The sequence below is a fragment of the Oreochromis niloticus genome, linkage group LG23, assembly GCF_001858045.2.
Source record: "Oreochromis niloticus isolate F11D_XX linkage group LG23, O_niloticus_UMD_NMBU, whole genome shotgun sequence".
Taxonomy (NCBI): Eukaryota; Metazoa; Chordata; class Actinopteri; order Cichliformes; family Cichlidae; genus Oreochromis; species Oreochromis niloticus.
Genome location: NC_031986.2, coordinates 23,257,321 through 23,280,143, shown reverse-complemented (window position 1 = coordinate 23,280,143; position 22,823 = coordinate 23,257,321). Strand labels below are relative to the sequence as shown.

At 38.7% G+C, this 22,823-nt stretch overlaps 1 protein-coding gene across 3 annotated transcripts; it reads left to right on the top strand.

Annotated features, from left to right (window-relative positions):
* Positions 1–4,101: 4,101 nt before the first annotated feature.
* Positions 4,102–22,823, top strand: igfbp2a (insulin-like growth factor binding protein 2a). Of its 3 annotated transcripts, none has more exons than XM_005457988.4 (4): positions 4,102–4,587; positions 19,366–19,523; positions 21,549–21,689; positions 22,081–22,823. In XM_005457988.4, the coding sequence occupies exons 1-4, from the start codon at positions 4,188–4,190 to the stop codon at positions 22,231–22,233; spliced, it is 852 nt and encodes a 283-aa protein (XP_005458045.1). In that variant the 5' UTR covers positions 4,102–4,187; the 3' UTR covers positions 22,234–22,823. The 3 variants fall into 3 exon arrangements, with proteins under 3 accessions (XP_005458045.1, XP_005458046.1, XP_003453223.2); XM_005457989.4 differs by having other exon boundaries at positions 4,107–4,587; positions 19,366–19,547; positions 21,549–21,756; positions 22,081–22,216; XM_003453175.4 differs by having other exon boundaries at positions 4,110–4,587; positions 19,366–19,547.

The window sequence follows — 22,823 nt, the reverse complement described above, 5'->3', positions numbered from 1 at the left end:
AATAGAAACAGACATGTATAAATGCAGAAGAACTTTAAAAAAAAGAGATTTTCTACTTTTTCATCAATAAAAATTTAAAAATCCTGTCATGTGCTAAAACATTTCTGGACATGATATATATTTGAAATTTAAACGTCTGTGGCCACTGGGTGCCGCACTTGCAGCAAAGAGGCTAGATTCCATATAATGCTCTGTATTAAATACAAATAAATACAAAACTACACACAGCGAGGATTCAGATGTCAAAACCATAGAAAATGAGCATCTGTGCATAAGTAGCTGTATATACTATATGTGGTTTAACTTTGTGCTTGAAAACCAAAAGCAAATAAAATTTTAAAAAATACATAAAGTTAATTCTATGAAGTCAGGCAGAAGTGTTGCAAATCTTACATGGACCGTTCAAAGGTCATGCACAAAAGACCTTTTCTGGCTTCTTCCCTTTAAAAGCCCATATAATAAGACACAGACCCTGTGGTAGCTGCGGTTTTACAGCTGCTGGCAGGTGTTGGTCCAATCAGATTCCAGCCATGGCAACCAATAAAAAACAGAATTCGATGGGTGTCCAAGAGGCATCATTTGAGCTTGCGCTGCACAGATGCACAACATCTACTCATATCAAAACAGACCAGATTAAGTTGAATTGAATTTGTGGTGAACCAACACAAGCTTGAATTTAGCAGGTAGGTCAACAATAATAGAAAGAAGAATATAAATCTGAATATAATCAAGAATACTGTGAAGGTTTACAAGACAATCATGTCCATGTACAGTGATTACATCTGCATGTAACCAGGTGACAAGCTTTAACCTCTGTACACTAAACTGATCTAAACCAGGAAAGCAGTTTTCAGCAGCCCTTTTGTTTTATTGGGTAACACTTTTGGCTTCATAACAGATACTTTACAATGATTTGCATGAGCAAATAAAGCAGGAACTTTCCTAATTTGCACATGCATCACTTGTTGCTAGGCAGCAAACAAACATAGTCTCTCTCACTCACACACACACACACACACACACACACACACAAACACGCACACACACACACAAGCATTTTTCCATTTGGGACTTGTGAAGCGAACATTTCCATGTAAGGATTTATGCTCTGTAATTTGGTAAACATTTCCATTCAGTAAGATGCTGCACGTTTCACCCGCTTAAGAGACCTGAGTGCATATTCAGTTAACCCCTTAGTCCCAAAGTTTTATTTATTTAATTTTAAATTTTTCTTTTCACCTGAAAAAAACAGGATCCAAAGTGAGATTTGCACAAATGCTAATAATGTTACTTCAGCCAAATTAAAAAAACCTGTACCGCAGAGAATAAATGAAAGCCTCATGGCCGTGATTCAGTGACACTGATGTTATCAAACATGTTTTCAAACCTCCAGGTGGTAACCCTACTAAATTTCATACAGCAGAAATGAAGTACAATACATTTCACATGCAGTTTAGTCAGTGCTACTAGAGGTGATCATCAGCAAACCTTTGAACCTTTACGTAATGTATGAAGTGGATCACCTTCATCAGGGAGAAAGAGGTTACCCATGCATGCATGTATACTAGTTTTGACAGTTTATTACAATATGAAGTCATAATCCAGCTGTGTATCTGCTGTTCGTGTGACCTTGGTAACTCCCACTAACCCCACTAATAGGATGATATATTATTTTCCTAACTCCCTGCTCATTGCTTTTACTTATCCAATCAGTAATCCAAGTAAAGGGAAACCTTATTTAAGTCAGTAATCAAAGCCAGACATTAAACAGTGCACTCATTCATTGTCAAAGTGTAAAAAATGGACTTGTTTTCACTGATAAGATGCCAGGAGAGTCCAAATAACCTTACTAAACTCGGTTTTATTTTTATTTGTTTTAACTGACAATGGATTTTGAAATTAGAGATGACTGTGAAGTGACAGGCTTGCGGTGAGGCCTAGCAGTGTAAAATTAGCGAAATACATCATATTAATTGGTAAGATAGTGATTCATGCCTCCACTGGCTAGATAGGAGTTTGAATAATCATCAACAATGAGAGATTCTTTTCAAGATAGATGGAACTCTGTTGGCTTATTCAAATGAGGACTTTTTACTTTTAATTAGGTATTTATGTGCTTTAAGTGGTGTTAAAGCATATACATTTTTCATCTAATATATCGGCAATGACCTGACCGAGAGCCGCGTCATGAGCAACACCTTGTGTGTTTAAATGTGTTCATGTTAATTCATTTTTTAACGTGATCTGAACTACTTCCAGATTACTGTTTTCTCAAACACAAATTCTGCTAACAGTTTGAACTGTTCAGCTATATCTGGCTTACTCTTTCAGTAATCCATGCACTATTTTTATCTGCAACTCTGTTAAGATTATTTTTAAGCAGTTTATTCATAATTTGACTAAATCTAGTCATCAATTAATATTTTTTTTTTCTTTTTGGCTTATGCGAGATTTTAGTTAGACTTTTCTAATGTTTTGGCCATAATTCTAGCCAGCTGTTTATCATGTCTAATCATTTCATTTCTTTATATTTTTCGCAAATTCTTTTTTAAAAACATTTTTTAAACTCATTTGCCTATTGCGTACTTACCTATTACTTACTTAGCTATTACTGGCATATTATTTACCTATGTATTACTTACCTAGTACTTTCTTATCTAGTATTTACTTACCTATTATTGGCCTAGAACAGTCTTACCTATTATTTACCTGTTCCTTACTCATGTATTCAAATAATAATGTTTTGCTGTATAACTATTATTTATTTATTAAATGCCCCCTGGGGTGATTGTATCCGTTTCCGGGATGACCTCTTACATAAAGAACTCCCTCTGTATACAGACTGAGGCACATAGCACATCAGTGATCCCATATTTTTCTCTATAAATGTAGAATTTATCTGGAGTTTGTGTTTGCTTAATAATTCCATGGGGAAGAATTCAAGTAACTGACCTTGGTGGGGATCACTTTGCACACAGGGGCAGATACTGTGGCGTGTTAGGCCTATTAGCTGGTGACCATCCCAGACACATTACCGGCTTTCTCCTCCACTGCTTTTCCATCCATGGTTTTTGTAAAATGACATATGAGGTTCTATGTGCAAACAGCCTTTCGGGCATCCCCCTAATTCACACCCCCGAGATACAAAGCAGCTTCAAATGTGCCCTTTCTCCCTCCCCATACCCCCAAGGTGAGCCAGGGATGCCGATCTTGAATGGGGCCAAATAGTATGAAATCAGTGGGTACCCACAAAACAAAATAATCTGCTTTTATATCTGCGGAGTAAGGTTACACATGCCGTTTCTATTTCTGGGCCCTTGGATAAACACCTATTAGTCTGGTGCACTGGACGGGGTTAATATGGCGCTTGTTTAGCGGGCGAGCGCGACACCTCAAGGCTTGGCCTCGCCAATCAATAGGAAACACTGCTGTGTAACACACACAGTAGCATCACTGTACACAGGTATATAGGCTGGTAGTAGCTGGCAAATTTTAATTGAGTGTCAATTGACATGTCAGCCACTGTGGGGAGGTCTTTCCATGTAAGGAATACTCTGCACATAGTCCTTTTGTTTGTTTGTTTGTTTGTTTATGCATTCTTGGGAGTTGAGGGGAGAAGGTGCTGATTGAAACAAACAGGCTAATGTAAAGTAGTCTTTGAATATGCAAGCTGTCTTTTTTCTCTCTTTTTTGAGCTCAAGTTCAAGCCTCACATCGCTTTTGGTAAAAAACCTGTTTTTCATTTGGGAATAGTTTGCCAGTAATCGCCTATAGGAGGTTAATTTTGCCTTGATACGGCCATAAAAAAGGTCTGATGTAACTGGTTCAGCTGGGGAGCAGCAGTGCAGGTCATTTAAAGATAATGATGATGATGATTATGACATTTATTTCCCCGCGTGGCATCAGTTAAATCCTTCTTTCCTATAATTTGGGTTAGACGGGATCTTTCCAATAAAACATGCCATCGAGAAATATAATGACAAAGTGTCACAACTGCTCTTCCCCGTGAAGGAAATCCCACAATCTTCCTATTTTCCCCCTAATTAACACAAGTTTTCTTTGGCCCCGAGAGCAAACCTGGGAATGTGTAGGACCCAGCAGACCTCCCAGCCCCCCGGCTTCACCTGTTCGCGTGCACATTTCTGCTCCTTTTTTCCCCCCCACTTGGGATTGCCTTCCACTGCCCCATGATAATTCCCCCAAACCTCATGTCTGTGACGATGCTGTTATACGCGGGCTGCAGCTTGCTGATCCTCTCCGTGTCTCTGGCCGGTGCCTCTCTGGCCGAGATGGTGTTCCGCTGCCCGGGCTGTACCGCGGAGCGCCAGGCGCTGTGCCCAAAGCTCACCGAGACATGCGCGGAGATAGTGCGCGAACCGGGCTGCGGGTGCTGCCCCGTGTGCGCCCGGCAAGAGGGCGAGCTCTGCGGCGTGTACACCCCGAGGTGCTCCACCGGTCTGCGATGCTACCCGACGCCCGACTCGGAGCTTCCCCTGGAGCAACTGGTGCAGGGCCAGGGGCAATGTCGGCGCAAAGTGGACACCGAGGCGAGCGCCCACAGCCAGGAGCAGCGGGAGCAAACCAGCGGTCAGTCAGTTTACCGGAAACCTGCTTTTCTTCTATCAATTTTTAATGACACTGTCTAGACTGCAGGCTGAGAAACAGTGCAGAAATATTGCATTGTCATGAAGGCTAAACCCTAATCTGTCTGAAAAGGAGACTCAGCAGGGAAGTTGTCCATATTCCTCTTCACTGCATATTTATGATACTAAACCATGTTCCCCCTCTTTTAAACACCTTTAAATAAACTGCAAGTTTGCATTTCAAGCAGATTTCAGCATCTCCTCATAGTTGCTACATTGCTACATTCATACATGGCCTTTGCATTGCCACGCATTTGAGGTGTGTCATTTTATAATTTGTGCTACAACAAATGACTAGTTTTTAAAGCATTTTGCAAGGCGGGGGGTGTAATGTGCATTGGGTCATTCTAGTGTGCACGCAGAGAAATAAACAGAAGAGATAAAGGAACAGACACTCTGCACAGCTCATCTCAGCTGTGCACCACACAGCTGGCCCTCCTGAACAAGCTGCCTTTAAAACACTGCAGCAGAGTTAGTCGCCTGCAAAAGCCCCAGAAGTTGTATTCAGTGGGATGGACACAGAAAACAGTGTAGTATTGATGTTGACATTTCCCCCAGGGGAGTGGAGAGAAAGAAATATATATGTAGAGAGGGAGAACGCCGAAGGAATGCCACATTGATTGGAAAAGTGGACTTTAGGCTTTGACTAGACCTAACTATAGACTGGCTGTGACACTGACTGCATTAACTGTAAGCCGTCTACCTGAATGTATACGCTGGAGGATCACAATGAAGCCCGGAGCCAGCGAGGCTTATGTGGTTTGTGTTTTAACAGGGGCAGGTCACAGTGAGGAAGAAAAGCAAACATCCTCATTAACTGGCTGAATTTGAGGCCACAAAACACAGTCAATGAATGTGGAGTGGAGCCAGCCGGGGTGTGATTTTTACTCATTTCTAAAATCCATGCTTTGTCAGAGTTTACCTTCAGACTGACACATGTTTACTTTGGGCACTGGAGTCCTGAAACATAGAGAAACTACCGAAAACAGGACTCGTGTGTAACCCCCACTCCCTGAGCACAAAAGGTCACAAAAGCTTTGTGATGCATTTTATGATTTAATCATCAGCCACAATAATTGCTTGTTTATGCTTACATGAATAGTGCATGTAAAGGAATAAACTGAGAGTTACATAAGAGCAAAACCAGAGAGCAGACTACACGGGCACATCGTGTAAAGGCTTGTTAGACGTCACTATTTCTTTGCCTTCTCTGAGGGTTTTCAGCGCCTCGTTCCGCAGGTTGAAAGGTTCAAGATTTAGTTAGATGTGTCCAAAAAAACTGGTAAAAGCTCTAAAAGCTGAACCTGGAGATGTTGTGGATAAAAGCTTTGCTGCTAATGCTGCTGCAGATGGAAGAGTGAAGTCTGAAATGCATGCAGCATTACAGTGAGTGGTCTAAGTGACATGCAGAGCTTTCTCGGGGTCAGAAGATAAAATAAAGCTTTTATTTTTTAAAAAAAAATTTTTTAACCAAAAGTGAGGCTGGAAACACTTTCCTGAAGCTAATTTCAAGAGTCACAAAAGAATAAGTTGCTGCTCATCCCATCATTTTTTAAAGATACTACACTAATAGGTGCTAGGTTGATTTGTAGTGGAGTCTGAGCTTCTATGATACATAAGTCATCTGCAAAAAGCAAAAACACAAAGCAGCTCGCAAAGGTCTGTGGATGATGAAGAGCAAACTTTAAATGTTCTGGTTTATACCCATTGCCTTCACTTTATTCCAGGAATTAATCTGGGGAAAAAAAAGATTAATATTATAATTAAGTAGTTTTATTTATTTGATCCCCCGAGGAGGTGATTCTTGAGCTGATTTGGCATCTGGGCAAGGAATCAAATGACGAAATAGTACAGCTGCTTTATTTGATTGTTTATATAAATACACATCATCCTGACATCATCTTCTTCTGGCTGGTCTTCCAATTCTTTGTCCATTTAGCATGTCAGCTTTTAAAAAGGAACAAAGACAAGGAACAGCAAGCTGTGTCTACTTAGAGGTGGCATTTTTACAGGTTTTTTTCTTTAAAAGAATTTATCTGATCATAGGTATACAAGAGTGCACCGAGAGCAGCTGCAGAGTCCCTATAATCTCTCTAATCAGCACTACAAGTGACCCGCAGCAAAGAGGCCAAAGGTCAGAGCACCTATTTCTTTGATCCAAGAATAATCATGTAGGGGGAAAAAGGAAAGAAAAGAAAAGAAGAAAAAAAGTAAAGCACAGCTTTATGTTAAAAGTTAGAATAGGAAGCTATAGGAGATTGGATGATATTAAATTATTGTTTGCAATCAAAACCAAAAATCTGATTAGACAAGAGACGAATGAAAAGTATCAGTGAAAATACTCAAAACAAGATAGCAAATATGAAAGGAACACATTACTGTGAGATAAAGACTGCAGTGATGCTTTAGGCATATGTGTCTGTGGTTGAGGTTACAGTTCTTTGTTCTGACCAAAGCACCTAATTAATAGCATAACTTGATAACAAAGTAACAGGTTTTGCTTCATCACTGAAAATTCCTTTATGTTAGATGCGTATTAAAACTCTTTGTACAAATGATGAAGGTTTTTGACTGAGAGTGAAAGAAAACTGACTCATTTATAATTAGGTGTGTAAAGAATACGTTTGTCTACAGCCTGATCGAGATAGGATTTTTAAGATATTTGGTGACGTCAAAATACTATATTCTGATATATAAGCTAATATTGATTTTCATTCAGACACACAAAACATTTACTTGATTTCTCCCTGCCCAACTCTCCTCAGATCGTCTGTACTCTTCTATATTCTTCTATATCAAAGATGTAGTATTCTTCTACATTAAATACAGATATATTAGATCCTGACTGTTATAAGATTTTTAGGATCACTTTCAGATACACAAAAGATAAACAGATTTCGCAATTTCACATTTGTCACATCTAATTGTTTATTTGTTCCATATCTCAGATCAGCTGGTTGTTGTCTTTGCAGGATGCAAATATGTGTGTTGCTAACAGGGAAGTGAAAACGTGCCCTTTGGTGGTGTTCCAAGCAACAAAATAAAACTTATAGATAATCCATCATGTATGAATTCCCCTAGAATAAACACCCTAAATCCTCACATCTGAGAACCCTGGACTAGAATTTGTTTGTTTTTTTAAATTTATTTCTGAAGTTCATACATGTTGATCGGACCTACTGCACAAATTACACATTTCAGCTCTGTTCTCAGGATTATTGAGTTCCCGATTTAAATGATAGTTGTCTGCATCGGTGTATTATTATAACCATCTCATGATAAGTAAAATACAATACACTGAAAGTGTTTGCGCTAATTATACATTCAAACAAATATAGCCCTTGCTACCATATGTTAGTAGGCTCCCCTTTATGAGATGAAATATGTAAAGGAAATACAAATTTTTAAATTCTTTAGTTGCGTTAGTCATACCACTTCAAACTCTGATTTAAAATCTGCTATATTTGACATATATGACATATATGATATGATATGATATATGACAATATTTAGCTCTCAGGCTTTATACTAAAACCATTCAGATCAACGTGTTGGTGCATCTTCCCCACTCTGGTTTTCATATCAGAAATGTATACACTGTAATGACATTTCTTTGAAGCCTACTTTGTTAAACCTAATATCTAACGGTTTTTGTGGAGTCTTGAATATCCTGGACTGGATTCAGTAGGATCAAAATGTGAGGATAGAGATCCTGAGATGATTGCTGGCACTTGACACAGACCATGAAGATTAACAGACAATCTTAAATGTCAAAGTGGTCTCTGTAATGTGGTGAAAAAGGGAGAAAGAAATGGGATACTCCCTTGCAAAATAATGTGCCATAATGAACCCGTGAACTGGTTAGAAAATTGGATTCTAAGAATATAATGATATAAAATATCAGAGAGTAAGTTTTTTTAGACACAACAAAATGGTAACAAAGTTTTCCTATTTACTTGATTTTGAGCTGAAATGTCTTCCTATTTAAAACTAACACCCACATTTTTCCCACTACCCTGTGTTTATGCACAGTATCACTTGATATTCCATTCCCACAGAAACCTGGATCCAAATAAAGGTTCCTTTAAACAGACTGGATGGGCGTTTAATTGTTTTGACTGGAATCATACAACCTCGAAAGAGAACATGTTGATTAAAAAAACTCCAAATAGAGCTAGTTCCTGCTCACAAGATTTCAGAAGAGTGAAGCAAATGCTGTTGTCCCCTTAACAACACCTCACTAAACGTACTGTTGATCAACCAACCAATCAAAACAACCGTCTTCCAGTGTTACTTTTGCTGTTATGGAGATGGGAAATGAGGTGGAAAGAACGGGGGGACTCCTGTGACATCTGGTTGCTGAAATAACATTGTTAGCTGACAGGGGGCATTCCTGTGTACCTGCAGGGGCATCCAGACGGAGCCCGCAGGACTGAAATAGCTCCGAGATAAGCTCGCCCAAAATGGGTATTTGTGCCATCTCCCCCTGAGGCGTCAACTTCACGCATTTCCGTGCCAAGAATCTCCTCGTGCCTATTGAGAACCAGAATAACTTCCCACCCTCCAGATTGGTCAAGGGTGATTTAAGACAATACAAACACTGTCTGAAATGCAACTGAAACTGGGAGGGTGAATGGGGGCAGTTTCTGAGCTTGTTTTAATAAAGGACAAATTCTTAAGAAAGACCTACAGTTGTCATAAGAGGTTCACATCTGCTCAACGGCAAAAGTTTGGCCTTTTAATGCTTTCTTTGATCTGTTCTTTTTCCAGAGTGTAAGTTTTTAAGCAAACTTTAGAAAAACAAGGACAGGTTTATCCACACAGGATCAAAAATATACATACAAACACCTCCATTAGTATATGATCAAATGTCACATTGCAAGTTGCACTTCAACCAGATGCTTTGGGCTATGATCAGTGAGCTTCTGGCATAATATTGGCTGAATATTTGACCACTCTTCCTAGCAGAATTGATAGAATTCATTTAAATTGGCACCCAACCTTTAAGCATAGTCTACAAACTTTCAATAGTGTTGAGGTTGGGGCTTTGTGAAGGCTATTCTAGAAGCTTAACGTTAGCCTGCTTTCCATTCCAAAATCAGTTTTGATGTGTGTTTGGGATTATTGTCCTGTTGAAGCACCCAACTGTGTCCAAGTTTCAACCATATGGCTCATGATTTGAGGTGAAGTTGAAGGATTTGAAGGTAGTTCTTCTTTACTCAGTTATATCCAATGTACCAGTACCAGTGGTAGCAAAACAGCTCCAAGAACATGATCCTACCACAGCCATTCTTGACAGTTGGTATAGTCTTCTTTGGTTTGAAAGTCTTACTTCTGAAATCTCTTCCAGAGCTCCAAAGCTTAGAACTCAACCCTACTGAAAATTTGTGGACTACACTTAAATATCAGGTCCATCCCAGGAAACCAACGAAATTAATGAACACTGATAATTTTGCCAAGAAGAGTGGTCAAATATCCACCCAGAATTATGGCAGAAGCTTGTTGATGGGCACCAAAATATCTGCAACCTATTTTTTTTTAAATGGTACATCCATCCATCCATCCATCCATCCATTCGCTTCCGCTTATCCTTTTCAGGGTCGCGGGGGCGCTGGAGCCTATCCCAGCTGTCATAGGGCGAGAGGCGGGGTACACCCTGGACAGGCCGCCAGTCTGTCGCAGGGCCAACACACAGGGACAAACAACCATTCACTCGCACATTCACACCTAGTGGCAATTTGGATTTTCCAATTAACCTATCCCCACAAGTTGCATGTCTTTGGACGGTGGGAGGAAGCCGGAGTACCCGGAGAGAACCCACGCAAACACGGGGAGAACATGCAAACTCCACACAGAAAGACCCCGGCCTGATGTCGGAATTGAACTCAGGACCTTCTTGCTGTGCGGCAACAGTGCTAACCACCGTTATCAATGGTACATTGATAGATAATTAGAGGTTTGTTAACTGAAAATTTTGATTAACATCTGACTCTGTAGTGTAGTGGTTAACGCATGCATTATACATGGAAAGTTGATGGCTAGTGTACTCCCAAGCACAAATAAGTGGGAGGATTCTTAGAAAGAGGGAAAAAGGGAGCGGCTGAAAGTACCAATCCTAGTAACTTGTAGTTAGCAAACAATGAAAACTAAATGTTGTTTAAAAACAGTTTAATGATTAACTCGTGTTTCTAAATAATAGACAAATAATAACTCATTCTGATAAAACTGTGTAGAGAATCTGTGAAGATTCTTTGATTTACAAGCCTAGTCTACAATAGTCTAGTAGCAGTAGTTAGTAGTACAGAGTACATGTGCAACATTTTTCTTTTTAAAAGTCTGGATGTACAAGTCTAATAATATTTTTGTTATAATCAAAGTCACGTCCTAGCCAAAGAAAAAACTGTTTTTGTTGTCATTGTTTAAAGAAATCTATTTAATGGTGCCTTATTTAGTTTTTTTCTAAACAGATAAAAGTCAAGTTTACAATCATTGTTACCGACCAAAACACGCAGAGTGTGTATTTCAGGGCTCGCAAACATCATGACTGCATTTCCTCTCTATCTAAATGTTTGTCAAAAAGTACAAAATGTGCATTCTTTTAGATTTATTTGTACCATCCCACAGCTTTCTTTTATTCCTTTTCTTGTTGCAGCACTTTTCCACCCGCTGTAGTCCACAAACACTATAGTTAAAAAATGCACAAGTTATTATAATGTAATCTGAAGTTTTATTGTGACTTTAGTTGAAAGATTAATAGGATAAGAATGACATTAGTTGAAAATCTGTGTGGTCATCACCATGAAAACCATGATCAGTTCCTAAAATGTAGACCTTTGAGGTACAAGGTTTGTAGCAGAGTATTATTGCCAGTTTGATGCACTCTAAGTGTTGTCGTGTTACAGCTTGCCTCTGTTCCTGTCCTAGTTTAGGCCCTGTAAAATCTGCCCAGAGTTCACCCAGGGGTGCCGGTAGTGATGCCTAGTCTTGGATACCACAGAGCATACATACATGCTGGAGCCTGTGCAAAAGCCTGCTTTCAGATGGCTGTTGCAGGCCAAAAAGCCTGCAAGGTAAACATATCTAAACTCTACTGAGTTTGTGTTTCCAGAAAACAGCCCCACTAGGTCTTGTAATGGATTATAGTCTGTAATAAATCTACTCATTGACATATGACCTATTTATTTCACACCTTAGAGCAATGTTTAAGAAGTTAACTGAGAAAAGATGTGCTTTTTAAAGCCTCTAAAATTTAAAGAGATCAGTTTTGGGTAACTGTTGTTTCCACTTACTGAGAGTCAGAGAGGTACTTCATTTGTTCTTAATTTTTTCCCCTTTTACCTTTGTGTGCAAACACACAAAATATGCAAACTTCTAATTGATTAAGTGCTAGCCTTAAGTAATGCATATAGTATATCTGCCTATGAAGATTTTAGCTTGACCTAGTTAGTGGATGTCTCTGGAATTACACTTCAGCGAAGATTTAAACAGACAGAAATAATTGTCAGAGAGGAATGTTTGAGTTAATTAAAGTGATTTCCAGTCTTGGAACCTTTCAAAGCTTACTTGATTTAAAGTCCAAGGTGGGCTTTTCTAGTACAACTTTCAGAAAGGTTGCTTGTATTCAGTCAGTCCTTGGAAGTCTAAATTTTGACCACTGCAGTTTCACCATGGGCACTGTCCTGACATGCCTTGATGGGCAGTCATTTGTTGGAAATTACTTTAACTGCTCATGCCATTGTGATTGTTATTTGGCCACATGATCACATTCTGTGCTTAATACCAACTCTACTTGCCAGATTTGGATCCCTCAGACGTTTGTGAAATTGAAATCAACAAGGCGTGCGATTCTGAAAATTGAAGGAGCCTTCAAGAACCTAGAGTTGCAAAAGCAGAAGTGCAAGATCTGCCAAATTTAAATCAAATATTGTTTTTGACCTCCTGTATCTTCATACACAGATATACATTTTTTCGAAAGCTGGGCTTAGGCTAGGCTAGCAGTTAATCAGAAGTTCAATATTGTTGTCTGCAGCTCCTTAAGTTTAGAGCCCCATTTTTAATGGACAGTACCTGTACCTCCAGTAGTGTGCAAAAGTATTGAGCCACCCCTAACTTCCTTATATTTTAGAATAGAATAGAATAATCCTTTAATTGTCCTTTAATAATCCTTTAATATTTTGCAAGGAGCTAGACTTTGTTGTTATTTTTTCTTGAGCAATAGTTCTCCAGGCTTTCTGAAAGTCTTTCAAAGCCACTTAACACTGACATCAGAATCATTCAAGTATGAGAAAAATGGTTAGTGTTGTGTCGATATGTAGCAGACAACTTAGCAAAGAACCAATTTTAAATTGTATCTTTAGGCATTTTGTTACTGGTGGCCTGTTGGAAAAACACTTCATTTGTTCCCATTTCTTTAATCAACAAAATATGCCAAAGACAACACAGTTTGACAGACAAAACAGATAGCATTTTTGCACTAACATGGTGATCCCTAAAAAGCTGTTAGCTGAACATTTGGTTTTTCTCAGCATGGTGTGCAATGTGTAATTAAAAGAATTAGGAAACTGAACAAGTGGCAGACAAAAGAAGAAGTGTCAGTCGTAAAAAAGATATCTACAGCAGATGAACAATATCTGAAAGTAATGTTTTAAGAAATAGAAAAAAATCCTGAAAGGCCCTGAAAGATGCATCTGGCCAATCTACTGTTCATTAAAGCTTATTAGAAATGTTCTCAGTGGAAGGCTGGCTGTCAAGAAGCCTTTCATAAGGAAGGGAAACAGGGAGAAAAGGCTGAGGTCTGAAAATTATACAAGGACTCGACTGAAAATCAGTGGCAACAGGTCGGATGGAGGCACGAGGCATTTGAATGTCCTTCAAGAAGCCTGGAGAACTATTCCTGAAGACTACTTAAAGAAAGGAAAAGAAAGCTGCCTAAGAGAGTTCAAAGTGTGTTGAAGAATAAAGGTGGTCACACCAAATATTTACCTCCAAGCTGGAAAGAATGGAACAAACATATTTTATTGAATTGTTGCGCCTATTTCCAAATTTTCCAAGCAAAACGTAAACAAATGAAGGGTGGCACAAGACTTTTGCACAGTACTCAGTTATAGTATGTATACGATGGAGCAAGAATGCTGGGTGCTTGGAGATTTCCTTTCTGAACCTTTCCATTCTCTATGGCCTGGCCAAGTCTGTTATTTGCTCAGTTGACCAAAATCTGGACAATCAGACATGACACTCCTGGCCTACGTGCCACCTGGGAATTCAACATGGATCAGATATAGAAAGGAAGCCTCTCAGGCTATTGTGTAGGGATTAATTCAAGCAGTAGACTGGACTGTAGGCCTGCTGCTCTGTTGATGCTGCTGATCCCCAGCCCACTGCTATGGAGTGGCTTGTACTGTAGAGGCCTACTGCCCCCTAAAAGTGGGGTCCTGACCCTTTGTATTTGTGTGTGCGTATGTGCGTTGAAGAGGAAGTGCAGTGCTATAGATTGTGTATTCATGTGTGTGTCTGTGCGTGCCCAGACTTTTAGTGAACATCTCAGGTTTACTCAGAAGAGATAGAGAGTGATGGTTTTGCACTGGGATACTGTGGGGATTATGTAAGATGGCAAAACACAAAGAACGCAAGCAGCTGAGTGTTGTGTGCGAATCTGCGAATCTGTGCACACACACACACAAACACACACGTGCTTGCACACACCTGATTTCTGTTGACTTTTAGCAAAGAAATGCTTTCTTCAAAGAAAATCCAGAGAGAGCACAGTGCAGCGTCGTAGGGGGCACGGAGGTCCAACAACAGTAGATCTATCTGATGGCAACAGGCGCCAGCACCTTGTTATTGTTTCGTTTGGAATTTCCTTTCTCCTGCTCTTTCTTAGGCCTTTTGTAATCATGTTCTATAACCAGATGTCAAATTTACCTCTTGCAGGGTACAGGGAATGCCTCCTCAGTCCACCATCGCCGCTAACATACACACCCGCTTTCATTCAAATACATTTCCACAAGTCTGCATGGTAAAGCTTGGTCTGCATAGCTGCGAACTATCCACTTGATTGGCCAACTATTTGACCTTCTTTACTGTCTCTTCTTATTTCCCTTCTTTCGTTCAGGTGTCAAGTGAAGCCCTGCATAAGCGAAATACATGATTTCCACCAAAAGTTCAGCAAAAAGACACAGTGTTCTGGCTCATAAATTCACCTTGTGAAATATTACTTGTAGCAGCAAGAATGCGCATCATGTAACATCTTTTCATCGAAAATCTGCTGGTTTGGAAAGACGCTCCTCTTCCACTCCCTGCCAACCCTCAACTCCAAAGTATGCTCTGTTGTCAGAGACAACAAGTTGGGCTGGACCTGATGGCCTCTTTCTTTGTTTGCTCCATCTGTCTGGAGAGCTTTTTTGTGCTTTTAGGTTAATGTTTAACAAGACTCCTAGCAGAGGAGAGACGGCTGAAGTAAATGAAAGCTGCCTGGAGGAATTTCTACAGGGACTTGAAGAGGCAGTTGTCCCTAAATTTAAATTTAAGGTTCCTGTTTTAATGCCAGTGTCACTGAGGGCATTGTTTGCTCCTCTGGTATTGTGTATTTCTGTTTTAAAAGGATTAAAATCGACACAGAGGATTAATCCTACTGAATTTGGTGATTTTTCTTTTGATCCTTTTTTGTCATATTATGTGCCCACACAGCTTCTCTCATGTTTATTTCTGTTCATTTGGGCACAATGGAAGAATTCTCACCTGCCACACAGGGGGCCTGGGTTTAATTCCTAGCCAATGTAGAGCTTTTATGGATTGGAACATACCTACTGGGCTCCTTTCTTAAGATGGCCTTCAAAGTAACCTTGGCCAAGTTGCCCCCGATTAGTGTGTACTTAAAATGTTAGACAAGGTGCTAACGGGATAGGTAAAAAAGGACTTCTATGGAAGTGTGTGCAATACGCTGAGGCTTGTAGTAAGAAAGTGCTTTGAGTTCACAGTTAGAGTAGAAGAGTGTTATATAAGTACCAGTCCATATACATTTTAAATGGGATCTGATCTATTTTTACCTTATCATTTATTAGCTAGGGTTAGTACTTTTAGGTGCCATTCCATTTATTCTACTTTATTTAATGACCCATTTTCTTATTTACTTAGATATTTAGATGTTCATCAGTAAACACTGTTAGCTAAGCACTTAACTACTAGTCATATATTTGGACTGGTACTTACATAGAACTTTTCAACTCTATTTGAGCACTGAAAGTGCTCTCCTACTACAAGCCTCATGCATCCATTCATACAAGTGCTTTTAGGTTACCTTTCACTTCAATGGGCCGAACTCAGGGTTTAGTATCTTGCCCACGGATATTTCAACATGTGGACTAGAGGAGCTGGGGATTGAACCACCAACGTTCCAGTTGGCAGCTGATTTGCTCCGCCTACTGAGCAACAGTCACCCCAAATTAAAAACAACAGAAAAAAAAAGTTGGTGAACTTTGACTTGATTCTTCTCAGGAATTAAGCCACTCATTTTCTTTGGGAGGGAAAAGCCAACAGCAGTTCTTCCTCCTGTGCATGTGTGATACTGTGCATTTTTATTCAAGTAGCATGCTTGGTGACTTCATTTAGAAATAAAACTGAAAATCTGTATTTTGGAGTTAATTTTAAAGACACCACAATTAAATCAATGTAGTGGCATAAAATAGACTTGTATGTATTATTATATGTTTGGGCTGCCAACCCAAATCAAGCCTTTAAAACACATGTATGTATTTACCGATTAGCTCCACTGTTAAACTCACCTGCTTAATGTTGTGTAGGTCTCTCGTGCACAACCAAAAAAAAGCTTGATGCGTATGGACACAGGGGTAAGTGGTTTTACTAGGATCTTCTAATTTCGGTCAAAATCACCATGATAAATCCTTGGCAAAGTAGAGGTAATACAAGTAGCACCAGTACAACTAGTAGCAATAGTAGTAGAATATCAAGGGTGTCAAAGCCATTTAAATCATTGGCCATGTACAAACTAATGTATAAACTTACTTTACGTAGTTTATACATTTAATCCCTAAGATGTCCAAACCCCTGAACACTTCGTGAATCACATTTGATACATCAGTTTTTGTGAGTTTTTGAGACTTCTCAAACGTCAATGTGATTTTTTTTCACAGAAAAACCTAAAAAGAAAATTGCACAATAAAATGTTTTTAAGCAATAAAAGTAAAAAAAATAAATAAAAAATGAATGTGGGAGATGTGAAACAAACAAAAACTCACATATTTGAATTAATATTTAATTATTTTTTTATTTTTATTTGCTAGAACACTTGATTAAAAAAACATTTTAAAGAAAGAATTTTCTGTCAATTATTTCACGGTTCAGCCTTTAAATGGGTTAGAAAAAAATATTGCAGTTCTGGCGATACATTTCAGTTTCTCCAAATCGAAAAAAGAAATGCTGCTGTAGTAACTCAAAGAAACCCATCAGCAAGACACTCTGGGCTTACACTGTTATGGAAATGAAAAATAAATTACTTTATTATGTAAATAAAAAATGAAATTATCTTAATGCACAGAAAATATTCAATTTTCAATAAAAAAGAAAATGATATTGTAAAGATTAAAAAAAAGAAATGTTTCAGTCTTAAATTGAACACTAACAATTAAAAAAAAGGTTTCTTTCAACGAATGCTTCGTCTGTTAATTACTCTGCTGTATGACAGGCTGTAGGTTAAATCTTTGTCAGCAAGAAAACTGTTAAACTCGTGAAAATACTGTTAGAGGTCCAATTTTTATGGTGTCCTTCTTTAAAATTTCCACATTTTTCCAAAGCCATCCACTGGACCAGTTCTGGCCAATGGGCCATATGTTTGACACCCCTGCACTATGTCGACAAAAGCACTGGTTTTCCTACACATCACACCTACAGGAAGCTGCTCAGCCATGGAAACCATGCCACGAAGCTGTCGGCTCACAGTTTTTGTGCTGATGTTATTGTCAGTGGAGGTTTGAAGCCATGCAGTTACTGACAGAAAAGAGTGTTGGTGATTTTTACGCACTCAGCGACCCCGCTCTGTAACTTTGCTTGGTCTGCTACTTCATGACTGAGTTGCTATTTGTCCCAAATGCTTCCTCTTTGCAATAATACCACTAACAGCTGATCTTGGAATAACAAGGAGGGAAAAACTTTCATAGTACCACACGCGAATTCAGTGAGATCTTTAGAACATCCCATTCTGTCACAAATGTATACTGCATGGTTGATTTTATGCACCTGTGACAAGTGTAGTCCATCTCTTTTGTCCATACAGTGTAACTTTACATATTTGATTATATCCATTTTATTTGTTTTTATCAGCACCATTAACATTTGCTGGTGGGACTGATTCACACTGTAAAGCCACCATGGAAACTTCATCATGACTCAAGTTCAGTAGTGGCCAACATTTCTCAGCTCATAAGCTGGTCAAGAATGTGGGGTTTCTTCACTCTTAAGAGAAAGGAAATATTTCCAGTGACTCACTGATTGTGCTGATACATTTCACAGTGGTTTGGACACGTTTTGTGGAAAAGTCAAATGCATTAAATAAACTATCACAAGCTCAGGAGACGTGCTTGTAAAAACGCAACAAAAAGTAAAGCAAACAATACAAAAACAGCCACAAATGCACAGATGTGTAAAATACAGTATGTGCTGTGTTTATATCAAAATTAAGTGAAAAAAAGCATTTCAATGCCTTTAAACACCAAACAGATTATGTAAAACCTTGTGCTCCATAGTTTTATGATTTATACAAGGGTAGATTTGCATGAGTCACACTTTACAGTTTTTATCCTTTACCGTCTGAAACAAGCTGTTTTACATATTCAACAATGCCAACCTACCTTTAAGAGCATTTCTTTCCCTGATTGGCTCAACTGAGCTGTGTGCCTTAGATGACCATATTATGCACTGAAAAACCCCCAGAGTGAAACAGTTGGAGAAATCTGAAGCTTTAGCTCCACAATGATACATTGTGTTTATTGTCTGTCTAACCACATCTTACACATACGATGAATAACATTATTAATCTGTTTTTTGCGAATATATGTCTTTTATTTCCTATTTAGTCTATAAATTCTAAAATTAGTTACTTTACATGTATATTAGGCTAATTTATATCACCGAGACACTGTTTGAGATGACATTGTATCTTACAACCGTTTTTAGCTTTGAAATCTTGTTTCAAGACCTCCTAGTAACAATTCACACTTTAGACTTTTGTTAGTACATGGGTCCTGGGTTCAACTAGGAATTATTGCTGTTACTCCAAAGGACATGTTGTTGTTATTTATTCCTGATGGAGCTCAGTCTCGCAGGTCGGTCTCACCTCTACCCTGTAAAAAGGCTATCAGTGGTTTTCTAAGCACCTCTTTTGTTGCTCTGAAAAATGATCTGTGCAATCTGGAGTGTGTCTCCTTTCACTTCCAGCGCCTGAAAATTCCATTTCATTACCAAAAGAATGACAGTTAATGGGAAACAGAGTGGTTGAGTGTGCAAAGACACTCTAGGTTGTCAGCAACGTGTCCCCGAACAATAGACATAAGAACTTTCCTGGCTAAACCGCACAATGTTGCTGAGCTGTTAAAAAACAAACAGCCAAACAAACCCCCCCCCAAAAAAATTCTTTATAGCTTTTTGATCTTTTTCGGATTCGAACGAAATCTTAATCTGCTGCTTTTGTGTCATAACCCATCATCCACAGGAGAGGCTGTGGAGCTGCAGCCGGAGCATGGCGCGAGCGAGATCCCCGGTATCCGAAAGCCCAATAAAGACGCCGCCTGGCTGGGGCCCAAGGAGAGCGCCGTACGCCAGCACAGACAGGAGATGAAGACCAAGATGAAGACCAATAAGGTGGAAGAGGTGAAACCTACTCGGCCCAAACAGGCAAGGCGAAGTGGCGTGTCTGTTTTATTTCTGTAGAGGTTTAACAAAGTCACACTCATGTGATTTTACCCCTGATTTTAGAAGCTGTATTTACACTGATGTGTTATATTTTAATAGCACATGGGATCATTACAATACTCGGTTATTTTAAAGTCTGGTAAGATTTTGCTTTGAGACACTGCGATCACATGAAGCTTGCGCCACATCCCAGATGTAGACGCTGAGGTGAAATCGCCTGAATTATGCCCTGCAACAGAGCTTAGTGTTGATATAAGATTGTGTAAACTGAGTACATCTTCTGTAGTCCCTTTGAGTGTGGAGAAACAGCTGCAGTTAGACTTCACAGACATGTGCTGCCCCCCTCTGGTGCTGCAGGTTCTGATCTTTTAGACTACATTGAAGATATTTAAAGGGACGAACCTTAAACCTTTAATGCCCCTGACCTACTCTGAGTGAGATTTTTGGGAAAACCTCATCATTTTTATCCATCATCTGTCCACTAAAACAATCAGGTAAAGGTTAAATTGCTTTACTGGGAACTTTATAACTTCTCAACAAGATTTGTGGGGGTTACTGGTGAGTCATTATTCATCACCGGCTTTCATAAACAGAAAGACCTTTAGCTGCAGCTTGAGCCGAGTCAAAAATATGCCAATAGCTTTGCAAACAGAACCTGCTGTTGATGTGCATTGGAATAATTGGTTTTAATTGATTTTAAAATAAATGTTTAAAATATGAAAATTAAAAAGACACATGAACGAACAGATGTTTGATTTTCAGAGGACATGTTTTTTTACATTTATATTTTCCACCTGACACCACAGCCTTGAAGCTCCAGCACACCTAAAGGCCACTATGGATGCCCATGGGTTGCACTTGCTATAGCTTTGTAATTGAATTGAATTAAATTCCTTCCTTTCCAGTACAACAAGATTCAAGGTCAACTTTTCCTTTCACACAGTAAAATTGAAAAAAACTCCCTAAAGGTAAAAAGTGAGTAAATAATATTATAAAAGACAATACAAATATACGATGTAAGTATAAAAGTATGAATACAACTCAAGTCTCTTTAAGTCATTGTTTGTATTGTTTGTACATTTATTACTTGTACTGTCTCTCTAGTGTTTTGGAATCATTAGTTTTATTAGTTAGTAATAAACTAATAAATTAGTTAGTTTTATTTTATTTATTTGTATTATTATTATTTGTATTATTTAACTTTATTTATAATAATTTATTATTTTTATTTATTTATTTATTTATTATATTCAAATTTTTCTATGACTGCTGTCTGAAACATGCAAATTGTTTAAAATATGGCTATAGAGCCAATTTTGCAGTAGCGAGCTGTAATTCTTCTTTTTGTGTGATTTGGCTTCACAGTTTCAGTTTTGTTTGGTTGTTTTAGTTGAAAATTACATTTTACTGATACAGTGTCAAATCCTAACAACAGCCACCTCATCGCCATCTAAAGCACACGTACACACTGCAATAGTTTATTTGCACATCCTCGAGAGACAAAATAACAAAGTGCAGTATGACAAGAGGGACACCTCAATGTAAACCATATGTATTTAATTTGTGTAATATACTGGGATATTTATAATTTGAGCTATTTTGTTGTATTTTGTAACTTTGCAATATATTGTATTATTTAATTCAGTTTAGCTGCTTACTGTTCTTACTGTCTCAGAGCAACTGTGACCACATAATTTCCTCAGGGATTAATAAAGTATTCTGATTTTCATTCTCAAGGTGCTTTTTATTGCAGGGTATAAGGTAAAGACCCTACAATAACACAGAAATGTTAGTTTCAGTTTTTCTGAATATTATTATGTGAATGGCCAAGATTTAGGAAAATCTGAATTGTTATTATGAGAAGAAAGAGAAAAAAACAGCCCTTTGTAAACGCAGGTGACTCACATGTAGTTATAGTTAACTATAACAACCTTGCTGTGGACGTGACAGGCGTGTTGTTCTTGTGTTTGCTTTTTTCTAAAGACTCAGTGTCAGCAGGAACTCGACCAGGTCCTCGAGCGGATATCCAAGATGCCCTTCAGAGATAACAGAGGTCCTCTGGAAGACCTGTATGCCCTGCATATCCCCAACTGCGACAAGAGGGGGCAGTATAACCTAAAACAGGTGACTCTGGGCTTTTTGGGAAAGAGGGCGGTAAGCCCGGAGGTTATACCCAACTGATAATATGCAGGTATGGAGAGGGGGGGTGGGCATCACAACCACGATTTTTTAACAAAATAATTGGTTGCACTGACATATCAAACCCTACAGTCATTTTCTCATCATAATACTGATAATAATAATAGTAATAATAATAATAATAGTATTAATAATAATTATAATGATAATAACAATTCAACAAATTGAACATGAATTACTGAAAAGGGGGGATTGCACATTGTGAACTGATAAGCTTCTTTTTGTGCATGCACTTTATAAAACATGTATATTAAGACTGCTAGCTTAGCATGAAACGTGCAGGTAACAAAACTACAACATAAATTCTGTTTTTCAGTGCAAGATGTCTCTCCATGGTCAGAGGGGGGAGTGCTGGTGCGTCGACCCACACACCGGCCGACCCATCCCATCAGCTCCGACCGTGAGGGGTGACCCCAACTGCAGCCAGTACCTCACAGAGCTGGAGCTCCCTGACATGGCCCAGATCTAAAGTGGCATCAAACATCCCAAAACAAAAAAGGAAAAAGAAAAACTGTAAAGAGGTTGGGAACAAAGAACATCAGAGTAAGCTATGTATTATCTGTCTGTGCGTATGTGTCTCTAGTTCGTACGATGACACTGATATTTGAAGTCTTAACCACCAAAAAGGATTAAATGATAGAATCCAGCTTGCTGCGTAAGATGTAGCTGCAGATTACTTTTAGAGGGGAGGGAGTGGAGATAAGACTCCCTTTTCCCGCTTAGATATTCAGTAGGCGTCATCTGGAGCGTCAGTGACTATGCTTTAGTGATTTTGACTTTGCTCAGATTGCTTTGTTATCAGTGTTTTGTACTGTATGCATTGAAAAATGAAAAGCCTTCAACATATGTGATGTTTCAAGGTGTGTTTTAATGCTCTAGCTTACAGACTACTGTTAGTTTCATACTATACACTAGGCTTTGAGTACACCTGGCTATTAATACAAAGTATTAAAGATGAAATGTAGTACCTGTTGGAAGTAGCGTGCATTAAATGTTCAGCCGAAGGACATGGCTGTAAGTGATAAACAGATAATGCCATTAAAACTACGATACAATCAA

Excerpts from the sequence above, each read along its gene's own strand:
- igfbp2a (XM_003453175.4), top strand. The coding sequence starts at position 4,188 with ATGATAATTCCCCCAAACCTCATGTCTGTGACGATGCTGTTATACGCG. Across the intron at positions 4,588-19,365 it reads GCAGCGGGAGCAAACCAGCG|GAGAGGCTGTGGAGCTGCAG; the intron begins GTCAGTCAGTTT and ends CATCATCCACAG. Across the intron at positions 19,548-21,548 it reads AACCTACTCGGCCCAAACAG|ACTCAGTGTCAGCAGGAACT; the intron begins GCAAGGCGAAGT and ends TTTTTTCTAAAG.